The sequence below is a fragment of the Antedon mediterranea genome, chromosome 3 (assembly GCF_964355755.1).
Source record: "Antedon mediterranea chromosome 3, ecAntMedi1.1, whole genome shotgun sequence".
Lineage (NCBI taxonomy): Eukaryota > Metazoa > Echinodermata > Crinoidea > Comatulida > Antedonidae > Antedon > Antedon mediterranea.
In genome coordinates, this window is record NC_092672.1 from 10,954,060 (window position 1) to 10,975,781 (window position 21,722).

The following is a 21,722-nucleotide window of genomic DNA, read 5'->3' on the forward strand; positions in this document are numbered from 1 at the left end:
CACCAAACTCTGGCGATATCCATTGTTTTAGTCAAGAGAAGTCTGCAGAACCAGCTTTCTTTGCTGCCTGGTTCAGTAGACTTATCGTGTCGGGATCTCAAAGTCCTTTAGTGTTATTTTTTCTTTCACACTTTATTTGTAGACTTTTGTTTGAATTTGTTGATATGTAGTTTGTGTTTGATGATAAGTTTGTTGTTATTAGGAGCTGAGGCAAGCTTCTGAATAGTGTTGTATGGTAGAAGTTGTTTAAATGTGTTTTTGTAGGAACTTCAAAGGTTTCCTATTGGTGTTTTACTAACTTTATAATGTGTCATAATTTAGTGCTAATTGTGTATTTAGTACTCAATGTGTGAAAGTTTTCCTAGTGGGAAAAATCTTTTTTCAGTATTTCTATTCTAACTAAAAGCAATCATCAAGTTAATTATAGTTATAAATCCAAAATTCTAAAAGGCCTACATGGAATTAAGATTCTAATTTTACACGAAATTATAAAAGAAAAGTCTGTCTCTGTTTTTCAGTTTCGTAATTATGACAAATTTGGAAATAAAAGTAGACGAAGATTATAAATGTTTATATGAAACTATAATTAAAGTTAAAGAATTAGACATTTTAGCTACTTAACTCGTACGTTGGCGTATCATATAATCTACGATTAATAATTGGAGCACATTTATGAAAATAATGAACTCAAGCATTATGACATATATTCAGTTCATCAGTTCAGTTCTTGTTTTTAAATAAAGAAAGTCAATATAGAAAAATTACAATAAAACTTAAATTATAAAAAAAAAGATACAAAAACGGTCATATTAAAAATAAATATAGGATACTAAAGTACATAAATAAAAAAAAATAATAATTTGTTTTGATTGGTTATATTAGTAGCCTTATATGACAGGCTTTATTTTTGTTAAATAATTGCGTACATTGTTTGTATGTGTTTAGTGTGATTGCATGATAATAATGGTTAATCATCAAACATGCCAACTTTCTAAAAGCAGTATATTACAGAACGTTTTAATGATCTTACCACTGAAATTTAAATTAGCAAAGAGAATAAAATAGCATCCAAAAGATATCTATATCAGACTGTTTACAAGAGAAGATAGAGAGTGCACATTTAATGTTAGCACTTGACATTCTTTTAACTTAAATGAGATGCTTTTAAGATCCAAACACTGGAAAGCATCAACATTGCCTAACTCTAGTGGCCCTTTATCAAAAAAGAATTGATTTTACAGTCTATAATGATTATAAGAGTTGAGATGATCTTGTTTTATCTCTTTGTCGGTAGTTTGGATTTATTGTCTTGATGGTAAAAATGATGTGAAAGGGAGAGTGTGTTGGCTGTTCCATCAGCTTTTCTTACCTTCCAAAATAAACTGATTTTCCAGAAAGTTTATTTCTAATTCTAATATACAATACAAATTACAATAAATTGTAGATGTATTTAATTGTTTGTTAAGAGAAAGTTTACTTTAGTCAAGCAATTATCGGTACTTGCTATAGACTAAAAATGTTCTAACAATTAGTTGTATCATTTCAATGTTAATAATTGTAAATTTTCTATTTATAACTTTATTTCCTAATTGTACTAACATTTGCTAGTGTTTCATTACTTGATATCACCAAGTTGTTCACATAATTTATTGTTTTCTCAGACCGGGATTAAGAGTAATTCAACAGCAAACTCCTAGGATATTACCAGATCATGATTTTATAAATTCCTGTATATATCACAACTTGGACAATAACAGTAAAATTTAACCAATTAATACCGTTTGTCAATTAAAAGATTTGATTCAATTTAAAATTTAAAACCATGAGGTCATAGTGAATCACATTGTACATGTCGATGACAGTTCAAATGTCTGAGGTAATGTACGATGTGCGCATTGATGTTTTAATTGTGAAAATCAATATCACATAAAATGGTCTTAAAAAAGCTGTAGTTACATATGCAGCACTTTGTTTGCAATGCAAATTGCAAATAAAAAAATCGACTAACATTGGGCAAACAAGAAAAATTATGTGCAGATTAGAGGTGGAAACTCTTAACCTAAACCATTGATTCCTAAATTCATAGCCTAAATCTACATGTACACTCTAAAAGTCTAGATTTTAAATCTTCATTTAAATCACACATAATTAAAGGTATTATACCGGTAACCACCACATAGCATGTACCAGAGTTTTATGAATATACTCTTAATAATTTAATTATACTACACATAAAAGGCATGTTGACAATAATATAGCATTTGGTAGTGATTTAGTCCCCAGACATCTTATAGCATTATTTTGTCAAATTCAACCTATTTATTTATAATTAAAACATTCTGTTTAGTATAGAATCCTAGTTATTATTTTTTTTAATGAGGGATGTAAAAATACTGTTTATTTATTAGTTATTATTAATTACTTAAACATCTATAGTTTTTACAATTTTAAAACCTTAGTCAGAGAAGAAAATAAAACATTGTATGTAGGGCTACAGAGTCCAAGGTAATAATTGCTCAGCCTTGGACTTGGTAACACTGCCTCTTGTCATTTGTAAACCAATGTACAAGTTTGTTCTTAATATTATTCATTCAAGGCTGTCTCATTAATAAACAGGAGTCTATTTGTTGTAGATATAGATATGGTATAAGTATTTGGTTAAAGGTCAGTGTAAGGGGAAAGTGCCAATAATGTTATTTACATAAAATAAATAGTTACTTCTGTAGAATAATATATACAGGTAGTAGTCACGTTTAAATCTTTCAAATATCTATCATGTATTTTAGAATGTGATTTTTATATTATTATTATATTTTTTTATTTATTTAAAGGGTAGAATAAGAAGTAAATAAATACGTATTTAATTAATTCTTAGTAAATATGAAAGTATTTTAATATTAAACTGGTCATTGACTTAAGTGCTTATTATAGCACTATCATACACTGCTCAATCAATAATTCTTTTTGGTGTCATTTATGATAAAGTGTCTCATTTGTCTATTGTGTTCCCAGTATCAATGAGTCATGTTAATGGCATTGATTGATTGTGAACATGGTCTATCAGATATTATTGATCCAAGTATCTGTTGGTTCCAACACTTGAATTAGGTCTAATGATAAAAAAAAAAGATGGATGGATAATGGCCGGCCCCATGTATGCTTGAACCATGATTTCAAAATGTTTATTTATTGAAATTATTTTAATTTGAATCTTTTAATGATGTACTATAAACAATCAAATAATTATTTATTCTGAATAATCATATGTAAATAATGAAAATATTTGTTACTTTATTAAAGCACGTTCATTTCACTGAAGATAAGTTTGGTGTTGTAAACCATAAGAGGTTTGACCTATTTGACTTTTTGTTTACTTTTATAGAAGGTAATATTTATTTTGAATAATCGTACCAGTTATGAAAATATTCTTCACTATATTAAAGCACGTTCATTTCACTGAAGAGGTTTGGACTTACTGTATTTACTTGACAGCAGTTCTTTCAATATCCGTTACTATATAAGATCAAAAGATAGTTAAAAACACTTTGATATTTCTGTCTATTTACATTTGACTCCCACCTCCTTCGTCACAAAACATTGTCTCGTTCAGTAATTACCCCTGCGATTGTACGGTAGTTCTGTCCAAACATGAAAACTTCACAATAGAACAATATTATCTATTATCAAAATCACAGATTATTATTTAATTTTAGTCATGTATATCTCATTGAAAAAGGTTGGAATGCTTCTTGTTGTTGAACTCCTTTACTAAGTTTAAGTAGCATAGAAACGATTATTATACCGTTGGTGTCCCATAGACTTGCCAATTCAAAAGAAACACACTCAGATTTCACAGCCGAGCAAGCATCAAACGTAAGCCGCCTATTAATAAAATACTATGTATTGTGATGGTTAGGAGAAAAAAATTATATGACAATTAACTTGTGAGCAAGTAAAGAATTCAATCTCTTTTGTGAGCGTTGCACCGATTATAAACAAATCAATGCGAACTCGCATGGGCAATGATTATTATATGACATTTGAATTTTGATTGAAAATTATAAATATAGAGTACCGTAACTGAATTTAAGCATTTATCGCTTTTAAGAATCACTTAAAGAACATAAGATAACATAAGTTAAACTTGATATTAAATACCAGAAAAATTACATTGTTTAATGTGTTTTAATTTTAAAGTGTTTAAAGTCTAAATATAACTATTCTATAACAATACAGTAAAACAAATCAATTCTACTTTGGTTTATAATATTAACTTATATTAATAAGAACTGTGCAAAAGAGTTGTTATTTAAAAAAATAATTGTTTATAGTATAATATCACACCTTAACTTTTACAAAGCTACCAGCATTGTTTGAAAATGTTTGCAGATTAAACTTAATGCAAAAACAAAGCACAATAGAATATTTATTAGGTGTCATAGTATAATCTACACCCCAAGCCAGTACTTAGCTCTTTTTCTCCTTGTCACCTCCTTGTTATGAACTTGTCAAGAACAATAACCAACAAAAAATAACAACCTTAACCCAAAAAAATACATTGTGTTGGTTTGAATTTGCTACAATATTTAAACAATAGAACACATTATAACACAATGGTTCCTTAAAGTTCAATTTCTTAATCTTTATTTTGTTATAAGATTATTTGCAAATGAAACGAGATCTTAGTATTAATTAGCAATATCGTTTTCTTATGGTTTTTGGCCCACCTATCATTCCTTCACTTGATAATTAGGATTTAAGAACGAAGGAATGTAGTTTATTCACCACAGTAAAATAATCATGCATACGTAACACGCACCTGTAGTATAAATTAATATACTTCCTATAGGCCTGTACCTTAAAGGATTTAACCGGTCCCTAAACATGGTTTGATCAGTAGCTTTAGGTTTCACTAATCGAAAACAAATACCTTCTGCAATTTCCCCACAAAACAGCATGAGTTTGAATTCTTTCTGCCACTTTTTATCCACATTCTTTGTAAAATTTCGAAATAGATCACGAAGTAAAAACATAATAATCCCCATACTAGACATTATACATTCTTTTGTTATGATATTAATTTGCATGTTTGCAGACATAAGTGGACTTCCCAAATTAAGGCCTCAGGAAAATATTTGAAACATTCTTATTATTTTTATTACATTTCCAAAGCCATAAATTATGAATGATATTTTATAAAAATGTAAGTCAAGTTTAATAAGTTGAAATAATATATTTTTTTCTGTTTTTATCATCACAAAACAATATGTACAGTATGTATAATCATGGAGAATTATTTCTCCATGGTATAATGCATAACACTTTAATGTAAACAAATAAAAACATAATTGCAAAGTATCTTGACTTTATAAACATTATAATGTAAAATATAAGAATTGGGAAAAGTGATCAAAATTCAAGAAGTTATTAGGTGGATTGTAATAGTGTTTCCTTGTTGTATTATTGTTGTATACTTTTTGGCATATAATATATCTGAAATAAAAGAATGAATAACAAGGTATTACAAATTACAAGATGTATTGTGGATTTTTTTTAAAAGGTAATTACACATTAAAATTCAATGCGACTACTTTGTTAGCTTCTTATAAGATTTCCTTGATTTTAGAGACCAGTAAGGTTAATCATCACCTTTTATAAAAGCTAATGGAATGGATTATCATGTTCCTTTTAAGTGAATATATTAACCCTGGTTTTTTATAATAGCCAAATTTATATTAACATTTGGGATCAAAAAGCAGTCATTTGTACTCTGATATAGCAAGCTTTAATTGGTTTAGAATAACCAAGGTGAGATAGGCCCAAAAAGAACACACTTAACTTAAAATTTATTTTGTTAACAGAAAGCAAGGCAAATATACCTTCATGATGTTACTATATTTAAATGATAACACAGCTCTTTAAGTTTTCAACTGTGTACACAGATTGTTTGCTAGTTGATTACTATGTAGACACTGCGACACAGCCTATATGTAGCTTTCCCAAGGAGAATACGAAACACAAACCACACACTGTTTGTTGGCAATGCAAAATAAAAGCTTGTGTTCTATCTAGAACTAAAGTAAATGATTTCTTTTGATAATTTTTTAATGCGATTGCAAGCTAAGGTTAATAATGTATACTTAAAACGAGAAAGATATCGTGCAAGGTTTGTAAGGTACTTAACGAATTATGTAAATTTTAAAAGATAATAGAAAATTTGTAAAAATAAGGAGTTTAAACTTATTCAATAACATTGAAAGAGACCACCAATGTAAGGCTCCATTTTGACGTTTAACTTACTTTGTTGTTGTTGGATATAGCTTTCTTTAATTTGGACTTGTCATCAGTTGTAGGCTGCCTTTTCCTTAGTGCCTGCTAGAATACAAACATCTAGTTAATTTATTGACTTGCTAAATTAACCCAGACATTTAACCCATTTATATAAGTAAAAGTAATGAGTTTAACAGAGAATGTTTTAAGAGTTATATTATACACACTAATAATATAGCTTTAGGTACATTTTGAAGTCAGTTTAGTCTTGTTATTATAACATGATAATTGGTTTGATTTATACGGAAATATTAAGCATTTCTTAAACCAGGTTTGACAACTGCCCAAGTGTATTTTCTTTCTATGATCTAATTTAAGTTTAATTTACTCAAATCAGCCTGCCAGAGGTTACTAAAATTTCTTGCCTATTTTTTTGTAGGTTTGAAATAAAAATAGTTTTTTTTCTGTTTATATCCGAATGTTGCAAATATTAGCAGACTGTACAATTTATATTTATCCTAATTTAAACTTATGCTACAGTAATATTCAAATGATTTGGGATCTGTCACTTTATCGCATGTATGATTTTTTCAAAAAAACTATCCTGAATTTAAACGGACAACTCCAAGTCATATGAATACAATTAAACAATTAAGGTGATCCAAACCATTACGGATCTTTCTCACTATAAGACGTGTATTCATGAATAATAATCATCCATTTTAACTGTGGCGAGAGTCGTTTTCACATTTACCTCAGGCTAAGGTTCATTTTAAGGTTCATTTTAAGCCAGGCCATAGCACTTACAGTATGGTACTATATTTGAACAGGATAGAATAATACAAACACTTAACATAAAATATGATCATAGGTCTACAGTAGAGTAGTAGAAGTATACCAACAGAATAGCACTACTTTCAGATTTATGTAAAAATATTTTGGTATCTTTGAATTGGTTTTAATTTGGTATATAGCTCAGGCAAACAACTTCCTTTATAGGGTAATTGGATATTCCTGTGCATTTACTGACTAAATATTGATAGTAGCGCGCGAGTACTTAAAGCACGCCAATAACTACCTGAATCCCCCCCGAGATTATAGTTTTAATTACTTAAAAAAATTAGAGAACAGACAAAGAACATTCATGCATACATGTCTCATTTGAACACTTTATGAGAATTCTTTAATCATCTTTTTGTTGTTTAGTAAATCTATCTAGCTTTTGTTTAATAGTTAAAATTGAATACTTCTAAATGATTTTTAATTTTCAATGTATTTGTTTTGAGTTTTTGTCTTGTGAAAAATCACAATGGATTTTGTTCTGTATTGTAACTTAAATAATTTAAAATTAAGCATTTTTTTAATCATAAGGCAGGTCATATCATATATCATATCAAAATTGTGGTTAGAACTCTACTTGCGAACCAGTATACCGTCTCTACATATGCAATCTCATTTCCTTCCACATAATTACTTAAGTAAACTTTCATGTTGTCTTGTCATTTTATTGTCTTTTTCCAATTGACGAGAGTTCACCTCGGTCATATGGGGATTATTTTCCGTCTATGCTTGTGCGACTGACTCGGCCGCGATGTTTACAATTTTGTCTTTAGCACCTGTGTAGAATTTCATTGACGAAATGTAAACCAAGTTTGAATAAAATGCAAAGAAGGTGATTCAAAATGAAAGTAGTTTTAAGGTACAAAATAACATTGTCAGTAAACCATGCGAAAATTACAATTTTAATTTCTAAATGAAAAGAAAGTGGAAATTCATACGTACATTTCCATTAAGAGTGTGTAGAAAGACATGTCATCACAAGTAAACTTTAAATTAGAGATAAATAATTTGAACATTTTACTAAGGCACTGGAAAGAGCAATTCCTTGTGCTGACATAGATATATTGGCATCTTGACAGCCTCTCTGAATGTTTTTCGTGACATCGCTTCAAATGAGGTGTAATATACCAAGTAAGCTATCACATAATATATTGATGAGGCAAACGGCTGACAGTATGCAACCGATTATACATTCAATCAATCAATCAAATAAACGTAATGGAGAAATAAAAGCGAGGAAGTTATCACCAGTAGCAGTTAAAGCAATGATTGTAATTAGCATAAAGGAAGGGGGTTGATGGTTAAAGGCAAAATTTAAAAAAAATGTTAGTTTCACATCTAGGATTTTGACTCTTTTTTAAAGGACTTTATTATGGTAGATTAGCTATTGTGAGAATGTAAGTCTAAAAGTGCATTTGCCAAATACACACCTCGACCGAATACTTCAACAAAAAGACCCTTGAGTGATTCTTTCAAATTTTGGTTCTGAATATGAACATTTTTAAATAAAAAAATGTATTTTTTTTGTCTCATTTTTATAATAAATTGTATAAGAAAGTATATAACAAATTCAGCTTACTAGTTGGTTAAAAGCAACTTAAAATCTACAGTACTAGTAGTTTTAAATGTAAAGTAAATGGCGTAAGACTATTGATGCCAATTTGTACCTGATTTGTAATGCATTTGTTTGTCTAGTACGACAGTTAGATGACTGATTATGAAAAATGCTTGCAGTTAGCAATCTCAAGATATTTATTAAGTTGGCACTCGCTGCTGCTATAACATCAATGCTATAACATAGTACGCCAAAACACATTAAGGTTATCTGTCTCATAATCCGTTCTATACATTCAAAAATATTAAAATTCTCGTAAGAGCTTTATAATATGAAAAATAATTTAGAAATGGATAACATGTATTTTTAGTAGATACGATATTGTTATGTATTCTTAGATTTCATTTAGCTGGTTTATTGCAAATTTGATTTTTTGGAACGTAAAAAGTTGTTTCAAATCTAGTTTGTATTAAACTTGAATTTATGTAAAAGTAATGTAATTATTTCCTTTAAAAACAAAAACATAAAAGCAACAAAGTTTTCAGTCAAACAACAGAAATCATTTTAAATGACTTATATTTCCAGAATGTTAACAGTATTATCACATGAGTCTTTAAATGTAAATAAAATACATTATTCATTTTAAAGGCACATATAGGCTAATTATACATTAATTAAGAACATTTGTACTTTATTTTACACATTATCTTGTCCATAACTAAGGCGTATACCCCGAAACTATAGTTGAACTTTAAGATGCTACAACCCAAGGTTAGAAAATGTTCTTGAACTAAACTTAAAAAAAAAAAAATTCGTCAAGGTGATTCTTACGCAGTTAAAAAACTTCTAAACTATATTATCAATAGATTCTTAAGGAGCTAGTCTCCTGGTAAACTGGTTGCCTTGTTTCACAATTCTTAAAGCAGTTCCAAACTGCACAAGGTAAATGGCCTAAAGAAAACTTAATTCCTTGATTGCTATTCTCCAAAGAGTGTCAGTCAAAATAAACAATTGTTTATTTGTAACCCAGTTAAAGTGATTAATAAAAAGAAAACGTTCTTGTCTATAACAGCCAACATCGCCCGGAGGCTTTCTGATTTTCTTATTGTAGAACTAAGCAAAGTTGATGGTAAAATAGGTTAGTGGTTGCTAAAGCAAGAGGGCCTTTCATCGGGTTGTTAACTTGGATTGTATCTCAGATTGCCTGAAGGGTTTCAAGTTAGAATTCTATTTGAACGTTTAAGATTTGAGTGGAACAAGTTCAAAAACAATCCTCTAGTTAGTCACAGCTCTGGGATTTGTTATTTAATTTGGATGTTTGCCGTTACCAATTTCTTCCAATTTCCAAATATACTTTAAGAATTGAAATTTCTATTTGTATTAGTTGAGTTGTTTTTTTAGTTGCTCTATTTTCTTTGCATTTCCGCTCTAAACATACGATATTCATTGGCAACAATAAACCAGGTCATTTTAAATCAGATTGTTCCTTCAGAACAGAGAGAGATACAAACAAATGTATTTATCTAATTGGTTTTGTTTTAATAGACAGGTGGTACCATAAACTGCTGGTAAAATCTCATTTTGAATATGAATGATGTTGTTAATAGAATATTAAGTAATTAGTAATAAGAACTACAAAGAAGCAAATTATTTTTTACAAGAACAATATTACTACTCTTTTGAACAGATTTTCAAGAACAATAGTTTTTACAGTAAAGTAGTACGCTTATTATTGCCTTAGCCATGAGTGTGTACTAATAGTCTTGCTCAACTTTTGATATCAGATGAATTAATAGCTTCATTGAAAGTATAGATAGAGGTATGCAGTTGTGATGGAAACAGATAAAATGTTGGAACTATCAGGTGTTTTTAGTTGTATGATGTTGCATGAACAAGATAAGAAAACAACAAGCGGTCTGATAATTGAATCTGTTTATGGTATCACATATATGTTAATTAATTCTCTAATTGGCTTCTTTTCCTTGAGGGACACTCCTGCACACTCTTTCCAGGGACCTGTTGTAATTGGAAAAATAAATAATGGCAACTTTTGTTCCGTCAAAAAGTAGTGTTGTAGAATTAGGCCAACCATAAAAGACCAAAACTTTTCAGGAATTTATTACATAAAGACTTCATTCATTTGCATAATGTTTCTATTCTTCTGCAGATTTAATGTACAACAAGTTATGATTTGGAAAATAATAAAAATAATTGTTGTTATTTATTGTTTTTAATAGTTGACTGAGATAATTACAGTAAACAATTTTGGCAGTTAGCATGTTTTTTTTAACGATATAGATTAGTATACCAAGTTCATCCTTGATTTGATTGATTTTAATTATTTTCACTATCTCCATTTTAATTATAGTAATAATACTCCTTAAGTTTTTGCAGGTGTCCGACTGTTACTATTTACAAAATATTTTATTGAATACTGTCAACATTTAGTTATTTCTTTTGGATTTGCTAATTTGGATTTATATGATACTGTAACACGTACATATATATAAATAATATAGATGCAATTGCATGAATAATATCTGGAAAATGTGGCAAAGATGTTGCAATTTTAACCCCTGTCTCTGTAATTCTCATCATTTAAGTTAATATTTAACTTGTCTTATTATGAGATTCCTGAAGAATTCAATAAATGTCTATTAAAAAAAAACATTTTTCTATAAAGTAGGCAGTGAATCATTGAAAACAAAAGAATGTAGTTACCGTATATGTGGGATTCTTAGGTCTTACAGATGCTGTTCACATTACGAAAGTTTCACTTTTTATGCTATGAAATCCAAAGAGCACCTAGGGAAAAATAAGCAATAATGTATTCATATAAAATCATGACATTTCTTGCATTACATCATGTCCATCATCAGTTTTGTGGCCTTGTGGTTCATTCAGTTATGATCAGCCAGGGAACTTTAGACCCGGTTGTTTAGGCCAAAATTTACGAGTTCTTAATCAGGTTTGGAGTTTTTAGCACAGGGTATTGTACCTGTTTCATGCAAATAAGTAAAGCATAGGTTTCATGCAGTCTTGTTAAGAAGAAAATTTATGATAGTTTCGATGTGGTTGTGAACTATTGGTTGGAACATGTGCAAACTGGGACATGTGCTGACTTCATTGCGATACCATGGGGAGGATTTTGTACCTTGGGGAGGGGGAAAAAGTAAACCAATACCATGTGCAATCATCACATATCAAATTATCTCATGATGAAATTAAAGTACTATATAATTGAATATGAAACCAAAGATGATTGCCGGCCTATTTTCCAAATTACCATATTAAGTAATAATTTATATGATCCCAATTTTGTTCTATAAAGAGTTTACAAATTGTGAAAAAAATGAAGAAGTAAGACAGATTAAAATTTCAGCATATATTTCAAAACACTTTAGATTGTTAAAATATACTATAATATTCGTTTATGATTGATAATTGAAAATAATAAGTTATTTTCAAAATAGTTATATGTCATATCGGCCTATCTTTTCTCTATCTTTCTTTAGATCTAGAACAATAAATTGTCATAACGAACAGTTCATCAGTCAAATAGACTTAACCGAAATACTATAGTAATGCTATAATGCCACTTGCTGTCATTACATCGCGATCTGTCTTATTTAGTTATTTTCTCCATCCATTATGTAATTTTAGATCTATACTAAATGTCCTTTGTTCTGTTTTGTTTAAAAAAAACATTCTCAACTTCAAAACATTACATGTATTTGCTAACTGTAAAATAACTGTTTCTCCTACTTTACTACATTGCAACTGTATATAATACAGGTAACTGGGGACCATGTTAGAATGATTCTACTACAGTTTACTGTAGTGACTTCTTTTTCTTCAATAGCATGATTTTAGTTTAGTTTTAGTCAAGTAGAAGTCAATATCACAGTTACCAGTAATGTTAAAAAGTTAGCAGACCTAACCTTAAACAAATTGTTCAACAAATATAATATACCTTTTGCTTGAAAACTAGATGTTTATCAAAATTCCTTTTGACAAAGATTTTAACTACAAATTTGCGTTATCCGTCGAGTAAACATGGACGGCCATTCATTCATATGTAGTATTCTAAAGGGACGTTTGAAATTTGATATCACTAACTTATCTTCAGCTGCCTCTATCCATATTTTGTGCACATCAATAATATATGCAAAGTTCAGTCAACACCTGTTTCAAAGTAAACTATTATATGGACATCCAAGAGATAATAATTTTAGAATAACTCTCTTGTAATATGTTGACAGATTATTTTGTTTTTGGCAAAGTAAAAAGCTCAAGATGAATGAATCTGAAACTAAGAATGTTATGTCAATGTACATAGGTATATATCTGTTTTAAGAATGAATGAATCTGAAACTGAATGAATCTGAAACTAAGAATGTTATGTCAATGTGAACATAGGTATATATCTGTTTTTATACTATACAAAAGACAAAGAACTGAACCTTCTTATACTTTAGGTAGGAAACGTAAAGTGGCGGAAGTAAATTTATATACATTTAAATTTTAATGTGTAATAAATAGTTGAATTCTTTTAAATGTACTATCTATTCAAAGAACTATAAAGTTCGGTACATATGTTCTCAAACCTAGATTGGAATAAGCACTTCAAAAAATTGTGTTAATCTGAACAATAACATGATTTTACTTGATAAATAATGTTATCAGTTATTCCATCAACCATGCTTTGTGTCTTAGCCTCAGGTTGTTGGTATAAAATAGTGTGCATGGGTATACACAACAATTGTAGAAGGGAGGTATGGAATAGTTCAGTTAATAGTTTTAAATTATTGTACCCTAATATGCTTTCATTAGTACTTGCTTTGTAGGCAAGAAAGCATACTGTCAAGAAATATTCCTTCTGTATTTCCTCTTACCAAAAATGAACATTTTGGAAAATATGTTTTAAATTAACATCTTATTTTTAATATGTTCTCAAAACAATAGAAATTATGACATATAGTAAAAAATACCACATAAACAAGAGATGACATTTATTGTTATAAATAAAGGTAAAATTTGATTTAATAAGTGTTTTTATAACAAATAAAATATTTATTAATCATTAATCTTGTTTCAAATGAAAATTTTCATTTACAACGCATTAAAATGATATTCACATTACATGGTGTATTCAATTATAATCCTGTGATCGACGTGTAATTTACTGTTCAGTGAAATAATCATAAAACAAAAGACATTATTAGTGGCTGTTATGTCAGTGTATCTAAATGTAGTAATATATCATATGGTATTTGGTACTATCCCTGCAAACAAGCCGCTGAAATGTTGTCCATTTTAAAGAGTGGTAAACGAATCTGTTATTTATCACCTCAATATAACCGGCTGCAGAATATCTTCATCAAAGGTGCGTTTTTATCGTTGAAATACGCATTGGTTTTAGTCTTTGTCACAAAACAGCATTTAATGATGAGTTATATATTAGCTCATTGAAGCAGTAAATCCGCCACTGATATGAGTTGGTCACCGACTGTGAAAATTCATGGCTTCGTGGATCATGTTTCCGTAGCTTTGCAAAACTTGTTTTTCTGAAAGAGATCTGAATTAACATAGACAATGCATTATATTGCATTCAGTTAGGCCTAATTGCAACCCGATTGACAGCAAAGCGATAAGTGGAAAAAAAATATCTTGTACGTGTTATTTTCACTAGAGACTTTGTATCCATAAATGGTACACGAGTGACAGATAAACTAAATACACTTTGACGTTTTTAAATTGAAAGTTGTATCTGAATGTTTAAAAAAGATTTTCTGTTTGTGAAATAATTTAAAAGGTCTACGTATTGATTTGAGTTGAATACAGTGTGGTATATCCATCATTGCTCCAACTAATATCAAATTGATAGGAAAGTGGGATATTAATATTTATTATTTATATTTTCAAAATTCATTATTATTAATTAAACATGGATTTAATTATAATTAAGAATATTATGAATGTTATAAAAAATGATTTAGATATAATTAAATTTAAATTATTATTACAATGAATTTTATTAAAATTTAGACCTAGTTCTATATTACATGACAATGCAGTCATGTTTTGAATGTTGATAGTACTCGGTTAAAACAACTTTCTAGTCACATAGACATGCGGTCTTAAATAACATATGAATATACTGTACTACGAACTAGTTAATTTCTGTCCATTAAAAATCAACATGCTAACTCTATCTCAAAGCAAGTCATAAAAAATTAAATATTGAGAGGAAAAAAAAAGTTAAAGTTGAAATGTTAATGACAGATTATACTGAGGAGAGATAACTCACCAGAGACTTGGCATATTTGAATGTTTTCAATTTGTATGAGATGTGAAATAGTCAACGTGTCCCTTATAGGCCTTTTGACTCATCTCATGAATTCACCAGATTTTAAAAAATATATTCATTTATAGTATAAGAAATGGTTTCATTTGAGTGATTTTACAAATTAAAAAAAACAGATAGTATAACTAGTATATATGGTTAAATTTTTGTGGAAAAGGAGATTTTTCAAATCAATTACTTTGTTCTCACAACGCTTTTTGACTGATTTAAAATAAATTGTAATAAATCTGGAATAAATTGAATTAAATATCAATTTCATATGCAGAGCACAATGACTTGATAGATAAATGATTTTAATTTTAAATAATTAGCATCAGGTTGACGTTGTTATCAAATTCTTGCATTTCGTGGTTCGGTGTTGAATTGAGGTGGACGTCTGCATCTCCTGGTGGACGTCTGTATTGCCTGTGGCCTTAAACCGCGCCTGATATGTTAATTTCACCATAACAAATTTGCCTATGTTCATCATGCATAATAATCCTTGTCACATCTTGGCGGGATTGGCCGCACTTTACTGTTACATCCCCATCCAAAACGTGACTATTAACATCGCATTTGGGATGAATGTAGTAACGTCGAAGGTGGTTGTTCTTTTTCTGTGCGTGCTTAGACGATAAAAATGCAAATGCTTTCACGATAGTCTCTGTGGGATGTACCATTATCTGCCTGAGGGAGGGTCAGGTATTGATTTGGTAATTGATACAGGTGATCATGTGATATTCCAGATGGCACACGGTTGGTTACCTATTATAGTTCTCCGACCCTAAACTTTTAATGTCCTTACTAGATAGGTTGTTTGCAAGTTAAAACCAATATTATTTCTGAATACTATATTTTAAATTTAATTATCAATTTTATTTCATTTTGTATGGGAAAATTTGATTTTTCAATCATAGGCACGGGCATATATATATCATCATAATATTTTGTGACAAACTATATGTTTTTACCATAAAACAAATCTGTTAGTAGACATACAATTGTATCATGAATTTTTGCAATAAATTACCACACAGAATATGTGAGAGAGTATAATAAATATTTTTTAACAACATACAATGTATAACTGAGCTGTTTTGAAACTTTCACGTTTTACACGCTTCACAGATATTGAAACGTTAATTATCTACATCATTAAAATGTAATTACTGGTACTATAATTGTATAAAATCAACTGTCCATTAAAAATGGTTGTAAATCAAAAACTTTAGATTTATATTGCAGTAAATTCAAAAATAATAATAGTAAAATGAAACATAATTTACTTTCACCAAATTTGAAATTTTAGGTTATTTTTCATTATAGAAAATAAATTACAATTTTCAAGGATTTAGTTATCAAATTCTAAAATTTCCAACAGCATATAATTGCTCTGTCAGAAAATCATTTTTTTTTCTTTATTTTTAGTGTGTGTTTAAAAATATTAAAACAAGTAAATTCTAAAAAAAATTATAAAAGTTGCAAGCCAGAAAATGTATCCAAAACGTAACCTTTCTTAAAAAATGATAAGTGTGTTTTTTAGAATCTAATAGTTTTTAGTTATAGCACTTAGCCAGCAACAAAATGTAAATTTCCATTAAGAAGAATTATTTAAACGGGCTATTTAATCAAATGTCCCAGGCCAATTAAAAAAAAACAATCAAGTTTGTTCTTCCAAAACGGAACTCATAACATCACGAACTTCTTGTTGTTGTTAAAACAAAAAAGTAATTAATTAATTAGCAATGACAGTGATAGCTTTGTGTTATTATCTATTGCAACAAATTAATACTTTTTAAAATTTAATGATTTTGTAGATTTATCTTCAAATATTATTTGAGGATTCTGTTGTTGTGTCCAGCACCTTAGGCTAATTATGAACCTTTTTATTGACATTTGTTGATAACATTTTGAGGCACCTTCAATTCTGCTAGGCTTATTTTATTGTGTTGATAGATAAGAAGATATTGAGTACCTATCACCAAGGCCTAACCAGCAAGACATTAAACTATTTAACTCCTCAATTATAGAAAGGATAATAAATACAGACTTTCTAAACATTTGTGTTTATTTAATGTAAAACTAGAATGTTTTTACAAACTGTTTTACATTGTTTTCATGTAAAACAATTAATTTAACTTTTATTAAATTTTTCGTATGTTATACAAACATATTTTCATCTGTGTGAACGTTTTTGACTAAAACTTTGTACAACTTAGTATATTAAGATCAATTATACTTATTTATGGAACCGGCATCTAGGCTGTTGAATTTTGACAATGGGGCGAAGGTTTACCCCTGCACATTTTGAGTGTGCTTAAATGTGTAAGCCATGTCTCAATCAATACAGGACAATGCAAGTCAATAAGGTTACATGGAAAAACAACCCATTAAAAATGAACAATCAAGAAGATCGGAATGTGATTATATTATCTTTTAGAAAAACCCTGTCAATGTAAATATACAGAACAAAAATTGTACTAATATATTGCATTTTTCAGTGCTTAATTTAACAATTTTTTCATATCTTTAATATTATTATCTTTTCTTGTAGCATGTGACATAGGGAGTTACAAGCATGGTGTAAGTTCAGACTCTTGTAGTGACTGTCCAGCACGTAGCATTGCTTTATTCAGTGCAATGACCGAATGCACATGTAATGTGGGATATTTCCGTGCTCTAACGGACGCAGCTTCAGACCCTTGTACAGGTAGGACATTTTCACATTTTAACTTCTCACAGTTCGGTTGAAGAATATAGACAAATATATAGACCAGTACACTGACTTTGATTTGTACCTACTACTCTAAGCATTTTATACAAGCATCTCCCCTTTTCCCTTGAGCAAGTGTACATTAGATAAGGTACTACTAGGTTTTGCTATTATAAACAGATTTTATATTAGTTTGTCAAATTAATACTGTTAATATTTTGTTAGGACCACCATCCGAACCTACAAATGTAAGAGCAGAAGTGAACCAACAAACATCAGTCATCACGTTGACATGGTCTCCTCCACACGACGAAGGAGGGCGCTCGGATGTGTCCTATTGGATAGAGTGCCGTCAATGCCCAAGCGATGTTAAGTTCACTCCGAGTGGCGAACTCACCATGTTAGAGGTTAACATCAGTAGGTTGTCGTCTTACACAGAATATGAATTCCGAATTCACACACGTAATGGTGTCTCTGATCTCAGTCGTGTTGACAACTTTATGCAAATCAACGCCACAACTTTTTCCTCTGGTAAGTCTGACAATCTCTATGTTTCTGTGTATATACTTTCTATTCTATTATAAAGTTTATCAAAGATTTTTGTATTCAAAATAAATGCATTTTGTATTCAAAATGGCGTCGTCAATCAACATTTAGGAAAATTGGGGTAATGGTGATATAACTAGAAAAGATAATACAGACAAAAGTATACATCAATAGTATTGTACACATTAATATACAACTCAATCTTAGAGGTAGATACACATTTAATAGTTTTGTATACAATCGTTTACAATACATTTGTATTTACGTGAGCTAATAATAGTTGTGTACAGTGGATCTGGTAATCCTTATTTGTATACCTTTTCAACTAAATTCCATTTTGGCTCTTCTTTCTATTATGTTAGTATTGTGTCATTGTCATTTGTTACACAACAGTTTATTGTATAATAAAAATACTAAACATTCTTCTTTTGTTCATTCTATTAGAAATAACCATAAGATTTCAAACTTTACGTCTGAAAACTATAAATCTCAAGTTATTTATAACAGTTTATTAATTTATTTCACTCCCCTGGATAATTTTTACTTTGCTTAATATTAATAACCTTTGGTAGAATGTAACTATAGGTCACATCAACCAAGATGTTAGTTATGTCTTCCTATAACTGTTCATTTTGGTTATAAAAACAGATTAATCATAATTTTGTTATTAGTGAGTGAGCATGTCAACAGTCATCTAGCAGTGTGTTAGAGCCTATGCCAATCATTAGGAATGGAAGGAGGCAGAATAACACAATAAACATTACATTCTTTAAACTATATGTTATAATAATGATAATATGATTACTCTATTATCATTTTATTTCTTTTGCTATAAGTAAATTGTGGTTAAACTGTAAGATTTGAATTAAAACTTCCAAAACCAAGCTAATTATACTATCAATAAATGACTACTGTATGGTTACAACTCAACTATGTTAACATACTTTAAGTCCTGTATAAATTTAAATCCGTTTTATATACCTAACTTTAGGTCCCCATTTAATATCTAATCATGAAACCTAAAAATATAACAAAATTCCCTTTTCTTACAATTATTTTATTCTGTTCATAATTGTTTTGGAATAGACTGACCTGTGATTAGAAGCACTTGACAAGTCCTACAAGGTTATTAGTATCTGTAGTAATTAGTTTGGCCTCTCTTCTGTATTGTATGTCTGTTATATAGTTAACTAATTATCCAATTGATACTTCATGTATTACTTCCTTTATTATTTTATTACAACTTAAGTGTCCATCTTTTGCACATTAAAACTCATCTCAACTCCTAACAAATGTATTTGTAGTACAGAACGTACACATTGTACGTTCTATAGTAGAACCACTCTCCTTTGGTACTGTACATTACTAGTCAGAAGTAAAGACAAACAAAAAGCAATATATGTTTTAACATTACGGCTAACCTCTATTCCATTCTATAAAAGGGATCCCATTGTGGCTGATAAAATAGAATAGAATATGGTGAAACTCCTATTAAGGGTACATATTTGGGACTTATTAACTATAAATAGGGATTGGACATAGTGTTAAAACAAACATTGCCTTTGTTTGTTGCACAGTAAAGTGTCCCCTTTATTAGGGATGTCTCAAAGGAGTGGTTCCATTTAGTCAAATTTATAAATTCTCATAAAAAAGTAATATTTAAATTTACTATTCACTAGACAGCTTTAACATGTATCCTTTTGAAATCAGAGTGACAGATTAAATGATTACTTATGACTAATAACAAACAAATTTAAAAACTTGCCCCTACTATCAAAATTCTATTCTTAAATCAATCCTTGGGGTTATCATTGGTGAATATCCATAAGAATCTAATCAATTGCCAGAATGAAACCCATCCAAGGCCTGTCAATGATAAGCAAATTGGGTAGATTTCATTTAACCCATGGCAACTATACATCATTAATCAACTGTCAAGAATAGTTACAGTACATCACCTTTACATACCCAGACGTTACCAAGTTCATAGGTTATTTTCTCTGCTGTATCATAATATCAAGTTGTGACTGTAAGTCCATTGAAACGTTACTGATATATTTGCCTGTTTTTGTTCTGCTATTCACATGGCCCATGGAATGTTGCAGTAAGGTTATACATGGCTGTCATTAGTATTGGCCCATGTATTCAAGCTATTAGTTTGATTGCCCTCGTTTGATACTGTACATTTGAGTCATGTAGTCTGATTCAAATAATAAAAATATAATATGCAACATTTAAAATATAATAATATATTTTGAACAATTTGGAGGTTTCTGCTAATTTGTGAAAATGATGACATTATAAAATTAAATCTCACATCAAACCTTAATGATGATAAATAGTTACTGACATATACAGCTGTATTGTAGTACAATAAGTTAGCATGAGTAGAAATGCACCTGAAAATACTCACTGCATGCCAAAGCAGGCAGGCAGGCTAATTCTTGATACCATTAGTCTGGGGTCAAAGGGATTAACCAGCTTAGCTAATCCCATCACTAAATATCTACAGATGAAGAGAGAATCTCTGGTATTTTGGCCAGGTATCAAATTAAAGCATTAAAATGATATGATATGGTAACATGAGGCATCACTAATTTACAATACTTTATAGTTATTCAACTTTCGATAAATCAATTTAAGTTACAATTTTTTACGTTGTTGATATCTATTTTTAATAATTGATAATTATACCAGTGTTTTCTTTCTTGTAAAAATTGGTATTTAATATTTTTTTCTAAAATATACAGGATGTGTGACAATACTGCGATTTATTACTTGCAAAACTTCAATTAATTAAACAAATTTTTTTTTATAGTTCCATCATCAGTGCAAGATTCAAACATAGCAAATTCTTACTATGATGCGGTCTCCTTAGATTGGAAAACACCGCTTTATCCAAATGGTGAGATCCTCGACTACGAGATCCGTTATTACATCCAGTACATGCGACATTCCACTGAAATGTTTCGTTTGAAGGCGCCCTCTGTCGGCGAACATCAAAACGTTATTGTCGGGGATTTGGCTTCAGGCACGGACTATATCTTTCAGGTAAGGAGTTTGATTCTGATTGATGAGATTTTGGACAGTGAACATGAAAATTAAGATGATGCACTTAAAATGCCAAGCCCTTCCTAATCCAGCCTGCTTAGTAATAAGATTATAGCTGGCTAAGTTTAACCTAAAGGCTACCCAGGTCTGACATGAGTAAATGATTACAATAGTGTTTACATCAACTCAAACATCTAACATAACGCATCTGTTGGCAATAAAAACTCGACCAAGTATGCTTAAACTGAATTTTTTTAAATTAGTTTGCAAATGCAACTCACAGATTTTAAATCACATATTGTTTTTTTATCTGTGCTTATTGAATGAAATAGAGCTGTATCATAGCAACAGTAATCTACTAATTAGTGTTTTTGACCCTGAAAAGTCCTCTTAAATTCTGA

At 29.6% G+C, this 21,722-nt stretch overlaps 1 protein-coding gene across 2 annotated transcripts in view; it reads left to right on the plus strand.

Moving 5' to 3' along the window:
* The window catches only part of LOC140044861 (ephrin type-B receptor 1-B-like), a 42,685-nt gene that overhangs the window by 13,210 nt on the left and 7,753 nt on the right, over nucleotides 1–21,722 (plus strand). For both annotated transcript variants that reach the window (XM_072089550.1, XM_072089551.1), the window contains exons 4-6: nucleotides 17,566–17,721; nucleotides 17,950–18,255; nucleotides 21,089–21,321. In XM_072089550.1, coding sequence (XP_071945651.1) covers nucleotides 17,566–17,721; nucleotides 17,950–18,255; nucleotides 21,089–21,321 — 695 coding nt within the window. The remainder of the gene's footprint in view (nucleotides 1–17,565; nucleotides 17,722–17,949; nucleotides 18,256–21,088; nucleotides 21,322–21,722) is intronic.